This window comes from Pan paniscus, chromosome 8 (genome assembly GCF_029289425.2).
Source record: "Pan paniscus chromosome 8, NHGRI_mPanPan1-v2.0_pri, whole genome shotgun sequence".
Classification (NCBI taxonomy): domain Eukaryota; kingdom Metazoa; phylum Chordata; class Mammalia; order Primates; family Hominidae; genus Pan; species Pan paniscus.
The window spans coordinates 108,215,528-108,236,677 of NC_073257.2; the positions used below are offsets into that span (position 1 = coordinate 108,215,528).

The following is a 21,150-nucleotide window of genomic DNA, read 5'->3' on the forward strand; positions in this document are numbered from 1 at the left end:
GGCTATTTTCACTTCTTTTGTGTATCTTCAGTTGCTTCAGGCCATCTGGATGTATACGTGCAGGTCACAGGGGATATGATGGCCTGGCCTGGGCTCAGAGGCCTGACAATTAGTTAAGCTTACTCTCTGTGTCTTGACCCAAATCATTGATGCTGAGGAAGAAAGTGCACGACCAGGAAGGTTGGCTCTCCACCTTTGCATCTACCTAGCCGTTTAACACTTGCCAAGTTCCATTGTTCAAGCAGCTTGACACCCACCAGAGGATACTGTCATCCTTCCTAGACTTCCATAGTTTATCTACAAGGATGCCACTGGAAGGCATTGTCTTCAGTGAAAGCAAGATGCAGCATCATGTCATCACCAATAAAGGGCTTTGTTAGTACCTACTCTGTGCAGTATTTGTCAGGTTGTGGAGACACAAAATAGTGGAAGACATGAGTCCTGCAAACAAGGACTTTACAGTCAGACAGGAAAGTCAGGAATTGTACCTTTGTCGTCACCTGGAATTTAAAAAGTAGCATAGCATATATTCCAAGTTTGAACAAGTTTTCTTTAAAAAAAAAAAAAGTTAGCATTTGCCTGCTCATTTTTTACTTTTAGTCTTCTAGTATTATTTTGGTCTAGTTTTACCTAAACTGGCTGCTTGCCCTTTCCATTCAGTCATTATATAATGTTTGACATGTGGATTCTGTCTCACTCATTATCCCAAAACCATCGCCTCCAAAAGTCCCTGGCAATCTCATGGTAGTAAAATGCATTATTTTTTTCCACCTGAATGTTGGTAAAGACTCTCTCCTTGACCAAACTGTAGCATGGCTTCTAGCAGTTAAGGCCATGTCCCTAGGATGGCCCCCTTTAAAATGCCTGCCTGAGAAAGTTCATCACTGCCAGGAGAATGTCCTGTTTATTCTAGCCAAAGGCAGGCAATAGGGAGCTGGCCCGTAAACCCTCTCTTAAAGCAGTTACTTTAGAAAGTTGCAATGATAAATCCTTTCTCTGTCCCTTTGAGATGTAAATCTTCTAACCATCCAGAACTGTCTTCCAAGGATCTGAAAAAAGCAACCCTTCAAGGAGGTAACTCCGACTTTCAGATTCTGTGGGAGGGAGGGCCTAACTTCAGAGGACCTTCCTCTAATTTACACCACAAAAGTTTGCTTCTCCTCCAGGAAAGCTCCAATTAACAAACCCAGATGGCCTACTCACAGGGACCAACCCCCCTACTACCCCTCAGGGGCACACCCTTCCCCTAGCAGCACACCCCAGTTTTTTAAGTCTCATGCCTTTTGTTCCCATAAAGCTGAGTTCACTTCACACTGGGGCCTCTTTCCTATTGCCATCATTATGACTGAATATAACCATCCTTCCCACTTTAACTAGTGTCCAGCTTTGTTAATCTTTGGCAATGTTCTATTCTACACCTCAAATTTATGGTGTCTGAAATCAAAATATTCAAAGTCATTGTTTGCAAAATAAACAGAACATCAGTTGAAGGAGGTCAGTTTCCTGCTCTAGAAAATAAAAGTTGAACTGGCCACTCTCCAGGCCAGGCCCAGAATCCAAACACAGATTCCCTGGTTTTCTTTACAGTTTTTCTTGCTTTTTTCCTACCACCTTGAGTGCCTTCTCCCTTTACCTCTCTGCTTCCCAGACCTTAGACTCCTGAAAGCCCCCAGAGAGAAGCTTTCCTCCCTAGAATGCTGGTGGGAGTCACTGCCTAGGGTGGGCTCCCAGCTTTTCCTTTTGATGAGCAAAGGCTCTTAATCTCATCCAATTACCCCTCTCTGACTCCACAAGCCACGTGTAGACCTCATCTACAGACTTAGACAATTTTCTTTCACATAGGAGGCCTCAAGAAATATTTGCTCAGAGAATGATTTATCTGGTGAATATAAAACCAGCCCAAGGAACTTGTGTTTACCAAGAGTAATTTTTGTAATGAATTTTTTTTCTGCAATGCATGAGTATTACTTTTGTAATCAGCAACATAATAAATATTTTATTTTTATAAATTCAAGAGCATGAGCATGAGTTATAAACTTTTTTCTTGCTCTGATCCAAATTACTTTGTATTTCAAAATTTGCGGCTTTAAATTAATAAAAATTTTCTTAATCCCATTTAAGGTGGGCCAAAAAAAATTGAGGCAAGATCGTCTCAGTCATAAGTACAGCAGGGCTGGAGACAGAAACCTGTCCTTAGTGGTGCTAGGTGCTAGTAAGAGTTTGCGATAAAACCATACAAAACTGCATGATCTTTCTGTTCCAAGGATACTGAAACAGATCAGTTGCTAAGTGAAATTGGTAGAAGGGTTTTTAAACTGTAAACAGGTCAGTTTAACTGTAAATGACTATTTAAGTCATTGTTTACAAAATAAGTCCTATATCAGATGGGAAGAATCAGGAATGACCTCTCCCTGGGAAGAAGACAGCAGGTGACCATCCATGAGGATCCAGAAAGTCAGACAGAGGGTGGGAAGGAGTCTATACCCAGGCAAATAAAAATAGCTGCCACTTTCCTCGTGGAGGGTTTTTCTAATTATACTTCATGAGAGGCAGGATCAACTAGGAAAAGAAAGACAGGAAGAACAGGGAAATTGTTGCCTGAGGAAAACAATGCAGAACTGAAGTCTGTGAGTTAATTCCATAACCCAGGGCTTTTCAGACATCTGAGTGCCACAGTCACGATTCTTGTAATATCTTTTACCCCATCTGTTATTATAATATATATGTAATCTGTTTATTTTGTTTGTTTATTTGTTTGGGGGGAGACAGGGCCTTGCTCTATCACCCAGGCTGGAGTGCAGTGGCGCGATCTCAGCTCACTACAATCTCCACCTCCTGGATTCAAGCGATTCTCGTGCCTCAGCCTCCCGAGTGGCTGGGATTACAGGCACGTGCCACCACACCCAGCTAATTTTTGTATTTTTAGTAGAGATGGGGTTTCACCATGTTAGCCAGGCTGGTCTTGAACTCTTGACCTCAAGTGATTCGCCCACCTGGGCCTCCCAGAGTGCTGGGATTATAGGCATAAGCCACCACACCTGGCCAGTGTGTTTCTTTTAATTGTCCCTAAACTGACTCATTTAAAATAAAATTAGCCTTGTTCTAAGGAATAATATCCATAAAACCTATGATCTGAGATGCATAATTTAAAATACAGATATAAATAAACACATAAGCCTTTTAAATGTTCAGTTGTGTACCTCCTAAAATTATGTCACGTACCTGCAGAGAAACAAGTACCATGTTGGAAAACACATTGAGGCCAAAGGCTCGAGTGGGAGTCAAATCTAGGCTGGGGCAGTTCAATAGAAAAGATCTTTCTCTACAGTGGTGTTTCTCAAAGTGGAGTTCTTGGGCTGTGGGGTGGTTTTAAAACATAGGTCCTCCTGTGGAGAGGGAGGGGCAATTTCCCCATCCTTTGCATCTGAGAGTGCTGGTGACTGATTCAACCAGTAAGGTACAGTGGAAGTGAGACTGTGTGACTTTCCCTGGAACACAATCTCTGGGACCCCAGAGCCTCATGTAAGACATTGGCGCCTCCTCTTAGACCACATAAAGTTGCTTGGGTCCCCAGTCCCTAGTTGCACTGCGCCCAGCTTTCCAGCCATCCTCACCAAGGTGACAGAATGTAGAACCACAGGGAACATCAGCACCTCAGCAGAACAATACAGGGCAGAGAGATCACCCAGTCAAGCCTGCCTGAAGTCTTGACCCACGAAATTGTGAGATATAATAAAATAGTTGCCTTTTTAAGTCATTACATTTTGGGATCACTGGTTATGCAACAGTAGATAACGAAAACAGACTGACTATATCAGAATCACCAATGGAGATTGTCAAAATGCATATTCCTGGGCCTCAGGTGCAATTCCCCAGGGATTCTGAAGTCTCATAATGGGACCCAGTAATCTGAATTTTAACCTAGCTTCCTGGATGTCTCTGGTAGACACTAGAATTTGAGAGACATTCCTTTAGAGCTATTCATTCATTCATTCATTCATTCATTCATCTATCCAGTCTACCATCATCTTTTTACCATTACTATAAATCTGGCCATGTGCTGGGCTCCAGGCATAACCCAGAGACCATGCCACTGTCCCTGCTCTCAGGGACACCAAGGACCAAGCTGGGCACCTGATAGTCAAGCACTAGTTGAAGGAGGAGACCCTGAATCTTCTTCCCTGTAGGAGACTGAGGGACCAATGCCAGTTCTCTCAGAATTGCTATAATTTGTTCAAGACCTCCCAAACTTAGTCCAAAGCACTAACAATCGGTCGTGGCCAAGAAATTAGGAGAAGATTGAATTCACTGATATTTTAGAAATAGCCATCTCAGCAGAACCTTGGGATCTCTGAGGTTGAGGTTGGCTACCAGAGGGTTTCTGTCACCTTTTATTATAAGAAGGAAGCCAAGGTCTCTGTGGGCAAGGCAGAAACAACTTCAGCCTCAATCACAGATTCATTTGCCCTTGAAAATGACATTCATGTATATTTTCCCCCAAGTAGAAAGGTGACCATAGATAGTTCATTACAGAAAATGAGAAAATAAAGAAAAACATTTCAAACACACAAACAAAGCCCCCCTCAGGCATCTAACCACAGTCTAGCAGAACGTTAAGAGGTTGCTTGAGTCAGGCACACCTGGGTTTGAACCTTGGCTTCGTGTAAGCTCCCCCAGGCTTGGTTTTCTCCTCTGTGATTATATTGCCTACTGTGCTAGGCTGTTGTGAGGATTAACTAAGAATATCTGCACATGTGTGTATGTCATTATCATTATCTTTGCTAATAGTTGCTTGAGTCAGGCACACCTGTGTTTGAACCTCGGCTTCATGTAAGCTCCCCCAGGCTTGGTTTTCTCCTCTGTGATTATATTGCCTACTGTGCTAGGCTGTTGTGAGGATTAAGTAAGAATATCTGCACGTGTGTATGTCATTATCATTATCTTTGCTAATAGTCACAAGTATTTCTTTCTAGTCTGATTCCCTTTATATGCCAGTATTTATTGTTCATTACTTAATAGTGCCTTGAGCCCCCTCCCATCTGTACTCCCCAGCATTCTAATGTCCCCATCAGAGGCAGGGCTGTGTCCAGAGGAATCCTAGGTGGAGAGATGGTGGCGATGGAGCAGCAGGGTAGGAGTGGATGGTGACAGGCCAGAATTTGGACGATGAGTCCAGAGCTCCCCCTTGACACGTCCATCTCCCTCAGAGGTTTAGGGAAAACCCAGAGCCCAGAGAGCCTGACAGCCTCCCTGTGGCTGCTCCGTCTTGATGTGTGGCTATGGCAACTGTTCTTTCAAGTTTTCTGGGGCAGTTCTACATGTCCTGTAGTCTAGTTTAGTCCATATAATATTGTACATAAAATAGCAAAACACAAATTCTATGTGGCAGCAGCAAGGCAATACGTTTACTGCTGTTATATAGGAGGTGCTATTCCATCTGTATTTCTGCCCTTGGAAGGAAATCGGTTTTCTTATTATTATGATACCCATCCAGATGTTACTCCCTCTGCAACAAGAGGAAGTGAGCAGCTCCCTCCTTTTCCAAAGAACACAAAGTCATGGATGGCCAAGCACATAGACTTTGATGAGAACAGCCATAGGATCAAATCCCTGCTCCACCTACTAATTATTCGCTGGGTGAAATTTTTAACATCTCCAAGGCTATCTCTTCCCTTTTTTTTTTTTTTTTTTTTTTTGAGATGGAGTTTCGCTCTGTCGCCCAGGCTGGAGTGTAGTGGCACAATCTCAACTCACTGCAACCTCCGCCTCCCAGGTTCAAGTGATTCTTCTGCCTCAGCCTCCCGAGTAGCTGGGACTACAGGCGCGTTCCACCACGCCCAGCTAATTTTTTGTATTTTTAGTAGAGACAGGGTTTCACCATGTTAGCCAGGATGGTCTTGATCTCCTGACCTCATGATCTGCCCCCCTCAGCCTCCCAAAGTGCTGGGATTACAGGCATGAGCCACCGCGCCTGGCCTCTCTTCCCATTTTTAGATGGGGATGATCATATCTATCTCATGGCATTATTGATAATTAAATGAAGTGATGTATAAAGTGTGCCTACCAGAGTGTCTAGCATATAGTAATATTCTAATATTGTTAACATTTCCAGTATTGGAGTGTTCAGAGCAGAGAGAAAACCACTGTACCAGCAAATAGACAAACAGCTGCCACAAGATAGTGATAAGAAAGTATCAGCAGAGCACACTAGAGGCCATGGGTCTCCTTAGTAATACTGCTCGGTAAGGGCTCGGAGCTGAAAGTGAACAACACACAGAGACTGTGAATTGCCTGTGAGGGGCTGATGGCAACCCCGACACGAGGAAGCACATCACAGCCCAGATCTAGCTGGCCACATGCAGAGGATCAGCCGAACTCAGGCAACACAAGACGATGGGAAATACAATCTGGGCCACAACAGAGATTCTCTCAACAAAATTTCTTAAATTATTTGTGGCAAAGGACCAGTTTTCAAAAAATGTGTTGAAGACCAATGCTTCTTTTTTTTTTTTTTAAGCCACAATAAAACTATTTTGGTGATGTCAAATTACAATTAAAGTTTCTAAATGCTGACTTACAATTTCTGAACTTACCTTGTTGGGAACTAGTGGCAACCAATACTGAGCTCTGAGTAGCATTGGCTTAAGAGGTTTTGTTTGACTTTTCGGTTTTTGTGTGTGCTTAAGATTATTATTGCTATTTTGTTTTGTTTGCTAGTTGCTTAATGAGCCGGAAGTGGGAGTTTAAATCAGAGCCTTCCTTCATATGACGTACAGCCTGTCATCCACAAATTTGTTTGTATTAATTAAGAAATGCATATGGTTCTCACCCAACAATGTGAGCGCAGACATTCTCACACTGTCTCAGAGAATCCCAGGAGAAGAGGCAGTAGGGGGAGTGGTAAGAGTGTAGGTGGTTAGGGGTCCCAGGGTTCCTCTTTAACATACCCTTCTCCCTCTCAGGGTTAGGTAAAACTCTATTTATTGTAATAATATTATAATAAATAATAATGTATCATAAGTATAATAATATAATAATAATTTTTCCCTCCAAAAGGCAGAAATATAGATGGAAAATATAGATGGAATAACACTTCCTATTAATCCTTGATCCAAAGAATCCTTCAGGAATTTTATTATAAATAAATTTTGAAATAATATGGATCTACAATAGGGAAGTGGTTATCCATCTTCCTTTAATTCTTGTAGAATGTTGCTTTGCCATGACTTATTTCTGTTTGGGCACATCCTGCCATCCAGATGGTCTCAGCTCCGACCCCAGCCCACACCTCTCTCTGAGCACCAACCTCAGATCCCAACTGTCAACCAGATATTTTAATTTGGATCTCCTGCTGTCCTTCAAATGCAGCATGCCTGAAATAAACTTCAGTTCCACCACTCCACCCCTTCCCCCAAAGAGACGCAACCTCCTAAATCTGATTTCTACCAAAAGTGCCATTACTTTACTGTGATTAATATGCTGGAGTAATATTTGACTCCCTCCCTGAATTCATCTTTCATAGGTGAGCTGATGCAGATGTCCACCATATTTCTCCTCTGCTTTTCTGTGCCAGACTGGGTTAAAATCATCTCACACTTACACAATCATTTCATCTTCCTAAGTAGTTCCCCAACCCTCCCTACCCCATTACGCTCCCCTCCAAATCACTGTATGTACCAGACTCGTCTTTTAAAATAACACTGTAGTGCTATCAATGTTCTGCTCACAAAAGCCTTCACTGGCTCCACAACCCCAGAAAATAAGATCAAACCTCCTCAACAGGCTTCTAAGACCTTCTAGAATGTAGTTGTCCCTACGAATTCAGCCACATCTACAATTACTTCCCAATATAAACTCTCCACTCCAACCCAGGCCATTCTCCTCCCTGTCCTTCTGGCCCCTGACCCTTTTCTTCCAGGAGAACCCTAAGTTCTGCCTTTTAGGTGTGTCATTCAGGACTAGACACAGTCCCAGCTCTGCCACCAACCAGCTGCCTCTCCCAGCTTACACCATGTTTTTTTCCTTCTCTGAACATGGCAGATCTTCATGCCTCATGTCTTGTCATAATTCACACCATAAGCCATCTGTTTCGTGTAACATACTAGTGTCTAGTAACTTCCTTTTTCTTCTTTGGTACCCAACCTCCTCCTACTACCATCACCGCCACTACTATCACAAGGAATCTAGGGTTGTGCATATAATAGCAAATTTAAAAATACCTCATGAATCAGATTCTATCAAAAAAAGAAGATGGAGAAAGAGGAAATCAAGGAAACAAAATAGGAGGAGAAAGAGAAAATATTGCTATGTTTTCTCTTCGATGCTTGGGTATGCTGTGTGCTCATGCTATTGCTCAGATTTATAGACTATTTGAACTGAAAGGATCTTAAAAATCACTGGGTCCAATAATATAATGCTGAATGTGAAGACATTAAAAACTAGAAATAACATATCTGGCCCAGAAAAAGCAATAAAAGAAAGATGAGTATCATTTACCAGCTGTGTGACTTTTAGAATGTCACTTGACCTCTCTGTTCCTCAGTTTCCTCATTTTTGAAGTGTGAATGATGTAACACTTATTGAGGAGCTAAATGAGATGATGTAGGTAAAGCACATGGACAATGCCTTAAACATGGTAAGTGCTTAGTACCTGTTAAGAAAAAGATCCCTGTCCATGCTTCGAAAACACGTAAATCAAAATTTCTTGAAGGCTGGTTATAAATAATTAATTTATTATTAATAATAAACTGTGAGATCATTTAATGGGGTGTTTCTATGGTCTGAATATTTGTGTCACCCCAAAATTCATAAATTGAAACCTAATCCCCAAAGCGATGATATTAGAAGGTGGGGCCTTTGGGAGGTGAGTAGGTTATGAGGGCTCCACCTAGTGAATGAGAAATTAATGTCCTTAAAAAAGAGGCCCGAGAGAGCTGCCTTCCCCTTCTGCTATGTGAGGACACACAGTGGGTGCCATCTATGAAGAATGGGCCTTCACTGGACACCATATCTGCTGACCCCTTGATCATGGACTTTCCAGCCTCCAGAACTGTGAGCAATAAGTTTCTGTTGTTTATAAATTACTCAGTCTAAGGTATTTTGTTATAGCAGCCTAAATGGATTAAGACAGTTGCTTAATCCATGTAAGCATAGCTACATCTGTACCTATTTCTATGTCTACTTTGGATCATAATATAAAACGTATTTCTAACTGTGGGTCACTGTCAAACAAGTTTGAAGGCCATTGGATTATTAAAGTCCTCCACTAGTAAAAATGGAGCAGCATGCCAAAACCTCATGTGGAATGCTAGGTGCTACTTTAAGAGCAGTTTTATCTTCCATCTTTTCTGGACCTTGGTTTTCCATCAATACCTCAGTCCTGCTAATGTTGTCTTTATTTTTTGTGCATCTGACATGTAACCCAGACCACTGTTGCCATACTAATTAATGTAGAGAGACTTCCCTTGCATGGAGGCCTAAATTCTCCACACCTATGGTTAGGTCTAGCATGTGTCTTTCTCCATCAGATGGAATGCTCAGAAACCTTGAGGAAAGAGGAGAGCTTCTGATTTTGAAAGATGTTTCAGCTGGTAACTCTGTCTTGCATTTTGCAGTGATTCTGTCACCCACATTGTAGCAGAGAACAACTCGGGTTCGGATGTTCTGGAGTGGCTTCAAGTACAGAAAATACAAGTCAGCTCACAACCAGAGCTCCTCGATGTCTCCTGGCTGATAGAATGCATAGGAGCAGGGAAACCGGTGGAAATGACAGGAAAACACCAGCTTGTTGTAAGTGTCATGGGTGTGATTTTCACTGTTCTTTGCTTGATGGTTAAGAACATATGCTTAGGATCAACGGAGCTGGGGTAAACCCTAAATTCTCTGCTTACTTCCTGTGTGACCTTGGGCAAGTCACTTAGCTTTACTGAGCTTCAGTCTCTTCCTTTATAATATGACATAACAATAATGCCAGCCTCACAAAATGGTCATGAAGATTAGAACAACATACATGTAAAGCGCTGAACACAATGTGTTGAGTATAGTAGGCATCTAACGAGTGGTCGCTATTTTCCCGAACACATTTATACACAAATATTTCAAAATATTTAAGCCTTGATATTCTAGCAGCCAGAAAAGCAGGAGATTCCTTTTTTTCTCTCACTGTGATCATTCAGAAAACAAAACAAAACAAACAAAACAAAAAGTTAAGCTCTCAATTTCAAATATTTGAGCAATTGTGCTAGAATCTTTGGGAAGAGGGCTTGGACCATAACTACAGAAGTTCATAGAAAACAAAGATGATATTTAATTGATAGGTCTTTTCATTTTTTTTTCTGATTTCTAAAATAATACATGTTGATAATAGCAAGTTCAAATATTAGAGATGTATATAACATAAATTTTGAGTCTCCTATAATTTTATCCTCCAACTACAGACAACTACTTCCAAATTTTTTTCTGTACATATCTGTTATTACTATTAATTTTTATTGAAAATGGATGCTTATGCATTTGTTTAGGTGAGAAGAGACTATTCAGATAGCACCAACCCAGGACCCCCGAAGACTCCACCAATTGCTGTACAAAAGATCTCCCAGTATGCATGTCAGAGAAGAACCACTTTAAACAACTGTAACCAGATATTCACGGTAACGGGACTTTACATCAACACCCAGGGCAAACGAAGGGCTTGCAGCTTCTTTCTGTGGACCGCAAATTAAATTATAAATTTTTCTGAAAACCTGGGAAAGTTTTCCTCCCACCTACCTGCAGCCCTAGCGTGATCTCTGATCCTTCTATCCTTCTTCTTTCTATCGAGACTGGGTCTCCTTCCTTCCTGGAAATGGACAAATACATTTAGGTTATATTCTTTAGAGGCAGCGGATTACTATTTACAGAGAGTTGTCATTAATGGGCGCAACACTTGTCAAAAGCAAATATTCTGAAAAAACAAATACTGGAATTAGTCCAAAACATAGTAAGAGCAAATTACATAGAAATGGTAACAATACATCAACAGCTTTTGCTGGGAAACCAAAAAATTGAGCAAACCTAGATTCCAGCCTTTCTGATATTCACTAGTTTGGGCAAGTCAATTTCTCTCTCTGAGCCTGTCTCCTCATCTATTCAAAAAGAAATTGGATGGATCATATCTAAAGCTCCACTCAGCCCTCAGATTGGTAATTGTGTTTTGAATGGCCCTAAAACCCACAACTGCTTGTCTGCTAGCCTAGAGTCAGTGGTTAGCTGGATGAAACATGTAGTAGTAGATCAATACAGAGCTTCTCATTTCTAGACTTCCAGCTCCATGTCTGTGTTGGAAAGACCAGGAAATTGTAGCTACTGGATATGCTGAGCATGAGATCACACAGCTACAGCTGCTTTCTCCCCTGCTAGAAATACAAACATGCCCTACCTTAAATAATCCTGACTCTGGGTCTGTGTGAACTACGACTACACTCATTCATTCAACAAGCCTGTGTTAAGTGCTGTGTTTTATGGGGATGCTCAGTGATCAAGGCAGAATTCTAGCCACAGGCTAGTGGGAAGATAGTACAGAAGGAGGGATTATGCTGAGTCATGACTAGCAAGATGCTGTGAGCACCAAAGCATTTTTTAGTTAAATCATCTGTGAATGTTTAATAGCAGTGTACTCCAAATTTCCGTATAATGCACTCTGGTACCTGTCTTTTCAATTCAACTCTACTCCATGACACCAGAGAGGAATACAAGGGTATGGGAGACCCCATCCTGACCTAGAAGGAAACACGCAAGTGGTATTCCAATATTTAAAGGAGAGCAAGAGGCGTTTGTGAGTGACCACTGGCTCAGGGGCTTGGAAGCAAATCTGTTGCTTATCTGGTTTTATCCTTCAGGATGCCTTTGATATACTGGCTGAAAATTGTGAGTTTAGAGAAAATGAAGACTCCTGTGTGACATTTATGAGAGCAGCTTCTGTATTGAAATCTCTGCCATTCACAATCATCAGTATGAAGGACACAGAAGGAATTCCCTGCCTGGGGTCCAAGGTGAAGGGTATCATAGAGGTAAGGGTGAAATGGGATTTGTCCCACTTCCCAATAGGTAGGTGGGAACGGGGGAGAGAGAGATGTAGCTAACAGATTTTCCTGTCAACTATGTAGATGTGGTGTACATCACAAATTTTCCTTTATACATATTCCTCTCTCTCTCCTCTGTCTCTCTCTCTCTCTCTCTGTGTTTATTTTTATACACATACACACATACACATACACATATATATATATGTTAGGGGTTGTGAATATCCTAGTCACATGGCACCAAAATACGTTAGTGGTGGCAGGTGTCAGAGTTACTGATAGTGAATCCGTTCGGGTCTGCAGCAACCCCAATTATTGCTTCCACAGAGGAAAGAATTCGACTGGGGGGCATAAGGCAGAAAAAGAGACTGAGGCAAGTTTCAGAGCAGGAGTGGAAGTTTATTAAAAAGCTTTAGAGGAGGAAAGAAAGGAAAGTACACTTGGAAGAGACCCAAGTGGGCAACTTGGAGGACAAGTGCAGCGTTTGACCTTTTGACTTGGGGTATACGTTGGCATTCTTCTGGGGTCCTGCGTCACTTTTCCCATGATTCTTCCCTTAGGGTGAGCCACCCGCATGCACAGTGCCCTCCTTGTGCTTGGGAGGGGAGCATGCGCAGTGTGTCTACTGGAGTTGTATGCATGCTCACCTGAGGCATTCTTCCCTTTTCCGGTGGAATGCTCCGGAAAGTCATACTCTGCCATTTTGTCTCTTAATGTGCATGCTCATGCCCACTCGCCCAATTCCTGAGATTTTAATGGAAGCTGCTGATTACCAATTTCAAGTGTTTTTATCTATTGGGAAATTGCCTCTCCCTGGCGCCAGTTGTGACTAATCATTTTATAGGGTGACAACTGCCAGACCATCACGGAATTGTCTCTCTCTAGCACTGGCTGCAACCAATTATCATTTTAGAGAGACCGTGTGATAACTCCTGGACCATCACCTGATGGTCGCCTGACATTCCTGGTTTGGAGGGGGGAGCCCTCTCCTGCCCTGCTCATGCCCGACTAGCTACCTACTCTAATATATAAATAGATAGAGACGTGTTATTTATGATCTTATATTATCTAATATTATCACAGCTGGAGCTACATGGAACCAGCTAGTAGAAACAGAACTCTCCCATATTGTTATTAATCACAGTGAAAGACTCAAGTGGCCTAAATCTTGACAGCAGGGAAATGGTCTGATTTCCCTCAGTTCCACCTGGGGGTGCCACCTTAGAGCAGTGGTGTGTTTGACATGAAGTGGAAGTGGATCTACACCTCTCCAGGGAGGGCGCCAGAGGTTGTGCTTATTTACTGAATGGTGTTTAGGGATTCCCCAGCAAAGCAAGTTGGTCATCTGGTAGTAAGTTTCTGTATAGTCAAGTGCAAGGTATATTATTCAAGGACAATTATCCCAACTCTACTCAGAGGAAGGGGGCTCTGAGCTAGACATCACAAGGGCTTGAATGTAGATTGGCTTTTTGGTGGGTCCAAAATTAACCTTGTCAATGGAAAAGTCTTCTTATTTCAGTAAGGTCATATTCATTGAAGAGAAAATTATCACCAATATTTGGACATACATTTTTCAGTGAATATTTTGGTTTGGGATTCTGTAGATCTGGATCCTAACCATTTGTATCTTTGTTCCTAAGGATCGTAAAGGGGTCCTTGGATATATGATGAGCTAGCATTTTCAAGATCGTAGGGAAATGTCTTGTTTTCTCCAGATCAATTAGGGAAATACCCCTGCATGTGATGCATGCACATTTCATGAGAAACCAAACTACTAGGTCCATGAATTTGAGAGTCTTAGACAGTAATTGTCCAACATCACTAATTTAAAATATTTTTCAACTGTCCATTAGGAGATTATTGAAGATGGAGAAAGTTCTGAAGTTAAAGCTGTGTTAAATGATGAACGATATCAATCCTTCAAAGTAAGTGATTTTACATATATTTATTGAAAATGGTTTTTCAGTTAATCTTATTACTTATTCTGGCTGGTTGTATTAGTCAGCTTGGGCTGCGATAACAAAATAAAGAAATGGGGTGGCTTAAACAACAGAAATTTATTTTCTCACCATTCTGGAAGCTGAAAGTTCTGGATCAAGATGTCAGCAGGGTCAGTTTCTGGTGAGGGTTCTCTTTCTGGCTTCTTGCTGTGTCCTCACATGCTCCCCTGCTCACATGGTGAGAGAGAGACAGAGAGAACAAGCAATCTTTCTGGTGTCACAAAGACACTAATCCTGGGCCGGGCACCATAGCTCATGCCTGTGATCCAAGCACTTTGGGAGGCCAAGGCGGGTGCACTTGAAGCCAGGAATTCGACCAGCTTGGCCAACATGGTGAAACCCCATCATTTTACAAAAATACAAAAATTAGGTGTGGTGGGGCATGCCTGTAATTCCAGCTACTTGGGAGATTGAGACATGAGAATCGCTTGAGTCTGGGAGGCAGAGGTTGCAGTGAGCTGAGATCACACCACTGTACTCCAGCCTGGGTAATAGAGTGAGACTGTCTCAAAAACAAGACAAACAAAAAGACACTAATCCCATCATGAGAGCCCCACTCTCATGACCTCAAAGGCCCTGTCTTAAATACGGTCATACTGGGGATTAGGACTTCAACATACAAATGGGTTGGGAGGGGGAATTCCGTCCATAGCTTTGGTCTAGGAAGAAAATGCCTAAATAAATTCAGGTGCCCAGATTATTGCCATGCTGTCGTGATGTACAAATTGCCTTACCCTCCAAGAGTCTGTCACTCATGGGTACAAACATCATGGGACATGAGGACCATGGGGGGTTGGTGGGGACAGGACGGAACTGCTCTTAAAGAGCAGATTTGTGTCTGAAAATCTCCTTACTGCATCTCCATTTACTTGGAAGCAGGGTTTATTACCTCCCAATTTTCCCTACCTTAGAGTTGCAGGTAGAAGGGACTTCCACCAGTCCCTTCAAAGCAAAAGTGATGTACAGGCCTAAAATATGGCCATGAGCGGGAGCACAGGCTTGGAGTGTAAATAGACTGGGGTTTAAGTAAGTTTGGGCTGTGCCACTTCCCACCTGTATGATGGTGGAGAAACTATATAATCTAGATGAGCATCTCTTTTCAAAATGTGAGGGTACCTATGCAGAGCATGAGTGTCGGTGAGTGACCCAGCAAAAGGGAGAGCCCTATAGAGCTAGCGTATCACTCATGGACAGCACAGGCAGGCCGTCAATTAGACTATACCTTAGCCCTGCACAGGTGCCAGAACCTGCTTGTTACTTCTGTTTCATTTTGTAATGCCACATGTCAAGAAAGGACTCACCTGAAATAAAAAATGCCCTTAAAAATAACCATCACCCACCTGCTCATTATATTCAGGAGAAACTAGGTCAAAGATTTGCTTATACTTTTTCTTCATTGCCTGAGACCTAGAAAGGGTCATGACTCGGATGTTATAATGATTATCTTAGAGACTGATGGCATGCCTTTCCCTCCATTTTAGCTCTTTACTTCTGTATTTGGAGTGGGGCTGAAGACTTCTGAGAAGTGGTTCAGGATGGGTTTCAGAACTCTGAGTAAAGTAAGGTCGGACAAAAGCCTGAAATTTACACGAATGCAGAAAGCAGGTAAATTGTCTCTCTTAAAAGTCATTGTTTGCTATGGGCTGGTTGGGTCGTGGTGGAGCTCTAAGTCAGTTACACTACAACTCCAATCTGGGAGAGCTGGGACACTTCTTTGATGTCCATTGATGCTTGGATCTAAATCCTAGCTCCAGCAGTTTCCAGCTGTGTGATCCTGAGCAAGTTGGTTAAAACCTTTGAACCTTAGTTACCTAATCTATGAAAGAGAGCTAACATTGATACTTAGCTGAGAAGTCAATCAGATAATGCAGGCAATGCCTCAGCACTGCGTCTGGCACAGAGCAAAGGCGCCCCTCCACTGTGGCTGTTCGTGGTCCTTCACCCAAATGTCAAGCCAGGTTGTGCTGCTGATCTGGTCCTTACTGACTCTTCCGGACATTGGGTCCTGGCTGTCTCCCTGGGTAAGAGTTGTGGGTGAAGAGTCAAAGACAGAAGGGTTGGCTGCTAAAGAATACTTGAACAGAGTTGTTGCCTGGCACAAATGTGAAGATGCCCTAGAAACTGTAAAACACCAGGAAAATAGAAGGGAACTGGTGGAAATCTAGGCAGAGGGTTGATATACCCAACCAGGACTCTTTAGCCTAAGACAAGACCGTGGTGGGACATGAGTGCTGTCATCATCCACCTGAAAGCCTGGCAGGGCCTCTCAGAGGTTGAAGGTAGCCTGGTCACTTTCATTTATGAGGCTCCCAGTAAGTTTTTTAAAAATGAAGGAATGGCAACACAGTGTGAAAAAAATTGTGTGTTTAAAAAAATGTTTACTTTTAACAAGCAATAAAAATACAATACAGTTGTGATTCAAAAGGGAGTCACAGCCACAGTCCCTACTCATTTTTTGTAAAGTTGCTAATCTTTGAAAGATTGCTAATAATACAATGCCACATAGGAAATAAAAGAGTCTAAGAAAAAAAGATCCAGTATTTATATTCCAGGACCCTGAAAGCACACGTTTAATAAGGATGATTTACACCAGTTCTCAAGATGCCATTCAAAAGAAATTTAAATAAGTATTAAACATAAGTAGCAAGTAAATGGTTTGGAATGATGAGTAAAGACTCTCAATGCTTAGAGAGAAATTGGGAGGCAATATAGTGTTTCATTTGGATGAAACCCTTATCAAATGACGTCCAGTGCTCTCAGGATCTAAGGGCTTCCAATTCCCTAGCTTTGTAAACTGGATTTTTGCTCTTCCTGTTAAGCTTTTCCAACCCTTTGAATGAAGCAGCTTTATTCATTTAGTCAATCAGTGATTTCCATCTAACTGTTTAATACTACCAGTTCTATGCAGAAATCAAGGAATGCCCTCCCATTATACCCCCACAAGTAGTTACAGGCACCCCTTGGTACAATGAATGGAATTGCCAATGGGAATAGCTTAGAATACTGTGAAGGGTAAGCTAATTGAACATATTGAAAGGACAGTTCATGGGTCAGATGGATAACCTGATCCAGTTTTACTTATATTTGCACTTGATTGCAGTTCCCTGAGGCTTGAGCATGCACATGCCACGTTTGCCTTGAAAAGTCAGTTTATGAACTATAGCAGCACATATTTAACCTTATACTGTGTGATAAGTTTCCTGTAATAAGTTAGTCGCCTTGCCATACCAAAAAGGAAAGCCAATTAAATTACTTTCATGGATGTCAACAAATCATCATAGTCTTACATGTTCATTCCTGATAGCTGCACATCTTCTTAAAGAAATAGTTGTGAATCCTGACTTTTGGATCATGTATATCACTGCATAAGCACAGGTGTTTGTGGTTACCCAGTGAGTTGTACTTTGAATATTAGTCATGATGACAGTTTCTGTATTAGAGCCTAATAGAGCATTGCTTCTTAGATCAAACTCCTCATGCTCACAAAAATGGCCATGTTGCAATAATTTTTAGAAATGTGGCTTTTTAATAAAAATAAAAAATAAGTATCATATTGAAATAAAGTAGTGTTCCACAAGTGGCGTGGTTTGGTATTGGACACAGTTTATAGGTGTATTCATATGAATACCATTTTCTCTTGGTCTTGCCAGCATGTTTCCGTGACTGTCCCCATTAGAGATAACATGGGAAATTTGGCAGGGTGTGCAAGCCAAATGGCCACCCTGCTGCCTCCCTTCCACAATCCCAGGGTGAGAAACAAGGACCAATAGATTTACTCTTGTCATTTCAGAGGGCCAGTGGTAGGTGAAATAGCAAAGAAGTAGACTTAGGCTTTTCAAAAGAAAGAACTGGCACAACAGAGTTTACAATTAGGAAACAGGCTCCTCTGGAGGTATCAGAGTTCCCCATTATTAGAGTCAAGCAAAGTTTGAATGGCCCCCTCTTGGAGACCCTAGATAGGAGAGCAGCGATGCTGAAGCATGATTTGATGTCCCTCAGGCTCTATGGATCTAATCACCAGGCTCATCTCCTCACCAATACTTCACCCCAATCCTTGGAGATAAGCCTCCCTTCTCCTTTCCTCTTTCTTTCCAAATCTCCCTCCACACTGCTCTGTGGGAACCACCAAGTTAGCTTTTCATCATAACAACTCTGAACTTTCATTAATTCATGCTGGTCAGGCAAAGAAGCAACAAGCTAAACCACCTAAGATATTTCCTGCCTTGCTTCAGACACACATCTACTCTGCTCCTATTCTTGACTTTAATTTTTTAATGGATCCATCACCTTCCAACTCTAAATCTCCTCATCCCAACTCTTTATGCGTTACCTTTTAAAAAACAGTAGGACACAGCTTATTGATCAAGAAGGCTGGTTCTTCAGTAGGAAGTCAGATCTGAACAGTTTGGATTCCAGAGGGATGTGAAATATTGTCTCCTCCTCAGGAAATTGTAAGCCTCTAGGTTAGAAAGCAAAGAACCACTGTTACCCTGAAAAATTCACAACCAGGAGAACCACGTGGATTATTCTGTCTCTGTGGGAATGGAGTTTGGTGTTGATGCCTGTAGTCATGTTAGCTCTATTGTGGGGACAGAATCCCCTTCTACTGAGGGCTGGTTGTTTCACACACGTGTCACTCTCTCCATTGACCTGTCAAATGGCCTCTCAGGATTTCTGTATTATGAAGACCTTGTCAGCTGTGTGACCAGGGCAGAAGCAGAGGCCGTCAGTGTGCTGGTTAAAGAGGCTGTCTGGGCATTTCTTCCGGATGCTTTCATCACCATGACAGGAGGGTTCCGGAGGTAAATAACTTGGGTGGCTTTGCCTCCTCTGCCCGAATACTTCAGTGGCTCCCTGACTCGGACAGGCATCTGAAACGGCACAAAAGGCTGTGATCTGGCGCCAGCTTCTTTCTACAGCTTTATCTCCTGCCTCTCACATTTCATTTCAGCAACCCCAAATGGCTTGTCATCCCCTGCACATTCAGAGCTGTTTCTTGCCTGTTGCTTTGCTTACTCAGACTTTTCTGCTTTGACTGCCATTCCTCAAATTGTCGCTTGGCTGACTTCCCCTCATTCTTTAACACTCAATTTAGATGGCACCTCCTCCAGAAAGCCTTCCTTGACTCACTCTTTCTCCATGCTGGATTAGTGCCCCTCTTCCATGCTCCCTGAATACCTGCAAAACCCTTGATCCACAGAGTTACAGTGATTTGTTCCTGTGTGCGGTTTCTCCACTAAGTTTGTAGAGCTTAGTTCTCAGCAAGACTAGTTCATGATGCCTAGCACAAAGTAGGTGCTCAAGAAATCTTGGTTGAGTCAATAAATGACTGACTGAATGAATTCATGAATGAGTGAACGCTTCACAAGGATGTATGTTGTTATTGGATATTGAGGCCTACATTTCAGAAAGGGATTTCTTTCCTCCCACAGCCTCCTCTACCTCTTTCTCCAGCCCTTTCACCTGGTGGCTTTCGGCCATTCTAACGAAATAGGTTTGGGGCAAGGAAGAAAGTAAGAGAAGATCAAATCTAAGATAATGCCTTTACTCCATGTCATAATTCCAAGAGCGCTACCTTGTATTATGTGAATACAATTCTTGGTTTGCTTGTTGTCATGCTTGTCTCCATGTGTGTATGTGTGGGTGCATGTAGGTTTGTGTGAGTGTGTAGAATAAATAATTTTTTTGTTATTTTTTGCCTTGATATACATAATCAGATACATGCTATGTATGACTTTTTCTGTGTCATAAATTTATTTTGTAAGGAACAGCGATGTGTAACCAAGGATATTTTGTTTCTTAAAAAAAAGTCAAGAACCTTCTATGTTGCAAATCTTAAGCATAGGGCATAGAAACAAAGGTGATTTTTTAAAAATGAAGACTAATATCTAATTGATTTCCATTTTATACTGCTTTTGAAAATTAGGGGTAAGAAGATGGGGCACGATGTAGATTTTTTAATTACCAGCCCAGGATCAACAGAGGATGAAGAGCAACTTTTACAGAAAGTGATGAACTTATGGGAAAAGAAGGTGAGAAGAAAGATGAAAAATACATGCACACTCAAACATTATGTTAACACTTGAATTTTGCACATTACTTGCCTTATAATTGTGTAATGACCATCTAATCAATTCTCAATTATTTGTGGCAGCTTATACAAAGCCATATGACCTACAATAAGACTTTCCTGTTTTGGGTCCTAGAGTACATGTTATGAATATGTCCTGTATCTTGTTTATTTATACTTACCCTATTGCCAACAGGGCCAAGGGTGGCTATGCATTTGTGTTTGACATGCAGAGGCATTAAAGCACCCAAACAAAGTGAAAAGTATGCACTATGAAGACCTGGGAAATGTAAGCTGGAAAGCTGCAAGCTTGGGTGAGGGGGCAGGACTGCAAAGACTGGGATAAAATCAGTCTAAGAGGTGTTGATAGTGCCTCGATAGATTCGAGGCACTTCGTGCTGAGATGGAATGAAGGAAACTAATGAGGGCAAGCTGAGCCCTGCAGAGGTCATGGCTCAGAAGCCCCCATACATTGCAGAGATCAGACTTGTGACAGGCCTATTGCCTGGTGGAGGAAACCAAAGTAAGCTAAGCTAACCCTGCAGCCAGAGCCACATGCAAGCCCTGACTCCTGTCCAACTCTAGTGAGAGCCTCACTTCCTAGAGAGACCAGAGGGTCCTACCCTTAGGACCTGTAGATAGGTCTGGCTGGGCTGGTGTTTCTCCTCACAGCTTCCTCCTTCCTGAGTAGTTTGCGTCTGTTGGGTGTGGACCAAGCTTACTGATATCCCAGAAAAGGAAAACCTCAGATAAAGTGAAAATAAAAGCTAGAAACACAACCCTAGGGTCAGGGGCACTGGAAGTGAAGACTCAACTTTAGAACCAGATCCAAACTGACGTGAGTTTGAATACTGGGCGTCGAGTCTTCCCAGAAGGAGTTGGAGGGAATTAGAAGCGAAGGGCAGGGAAGGGATCCTGGCTAGAGAGCCTCACACTCAGCCTTGCAACCCTCCTCAGAAGGCACCTGAGACTAAATTTGGATGGAGCCTTCCTGTGGGAGGTCAAGCTGAGTGCATCTCCC

At 42.2% G+C, this 21,150-nt stretch overlaps 2 protein-coding genes across 2 annotated transcripts in view; one reads left to right on the forward strand and one right to left on the reverse strand.

Moving 5' to 3' along the window:
* BLNK (B cell linker) overlaps positions 1–15,573 on the reverse strand; it is a 134,867-nt gene extending 119,294 nt beyond the window's left edge. Inside the window, exons 1-2 of the mRNA XM_034931222.4 lie at positions 14,129–15,573; positions 10,768–10,837 (exon numbers count right to left, since the gene is read on the reverse strand). The gene's annotated coding sequence lies outside the window, so the exon portion shown is untranslated. The remainder of the gene's footprint in view (positions 1–10,767; positions 10,838–14,128) is intronic.
* Positions 1–21,150, forward strand: part of DNTT (DNA nucleotidylexotransferase) — a 42,998-nt gene that overhangs the window by 6,148 nt on the left and 15,700 nt on the right. Inside the window, exons 2-8 of the mRNA XM_003825410.4 lie at positions 9,615–9,789; positions 10,521–10,649; positions 11,877–12,047; positions 13,913–13,984; positions 15,541–15,664; positions 18,729–18,861; positions 19,986–20,091. Of these exons, the coding sequence (XP_003825458.1) occupies positions 9,615–9,789; positions 10,521–10,649; positions 11,877–12,047; positions 13,913–13,984; positions 15,541–15,664; positions 18,729–18,861; positions 19,986–20,091 (910 nt within the window). The remainder of the gene's footprint in view (positions 1–9,614; positions 9,790–10,520; positions 10,650–11,876; positions 12,048–13,912; positions 13,985–15,540; positions 15,665–18,728; positions 18,862–19,985; positions 20,092–21,150) is intronic.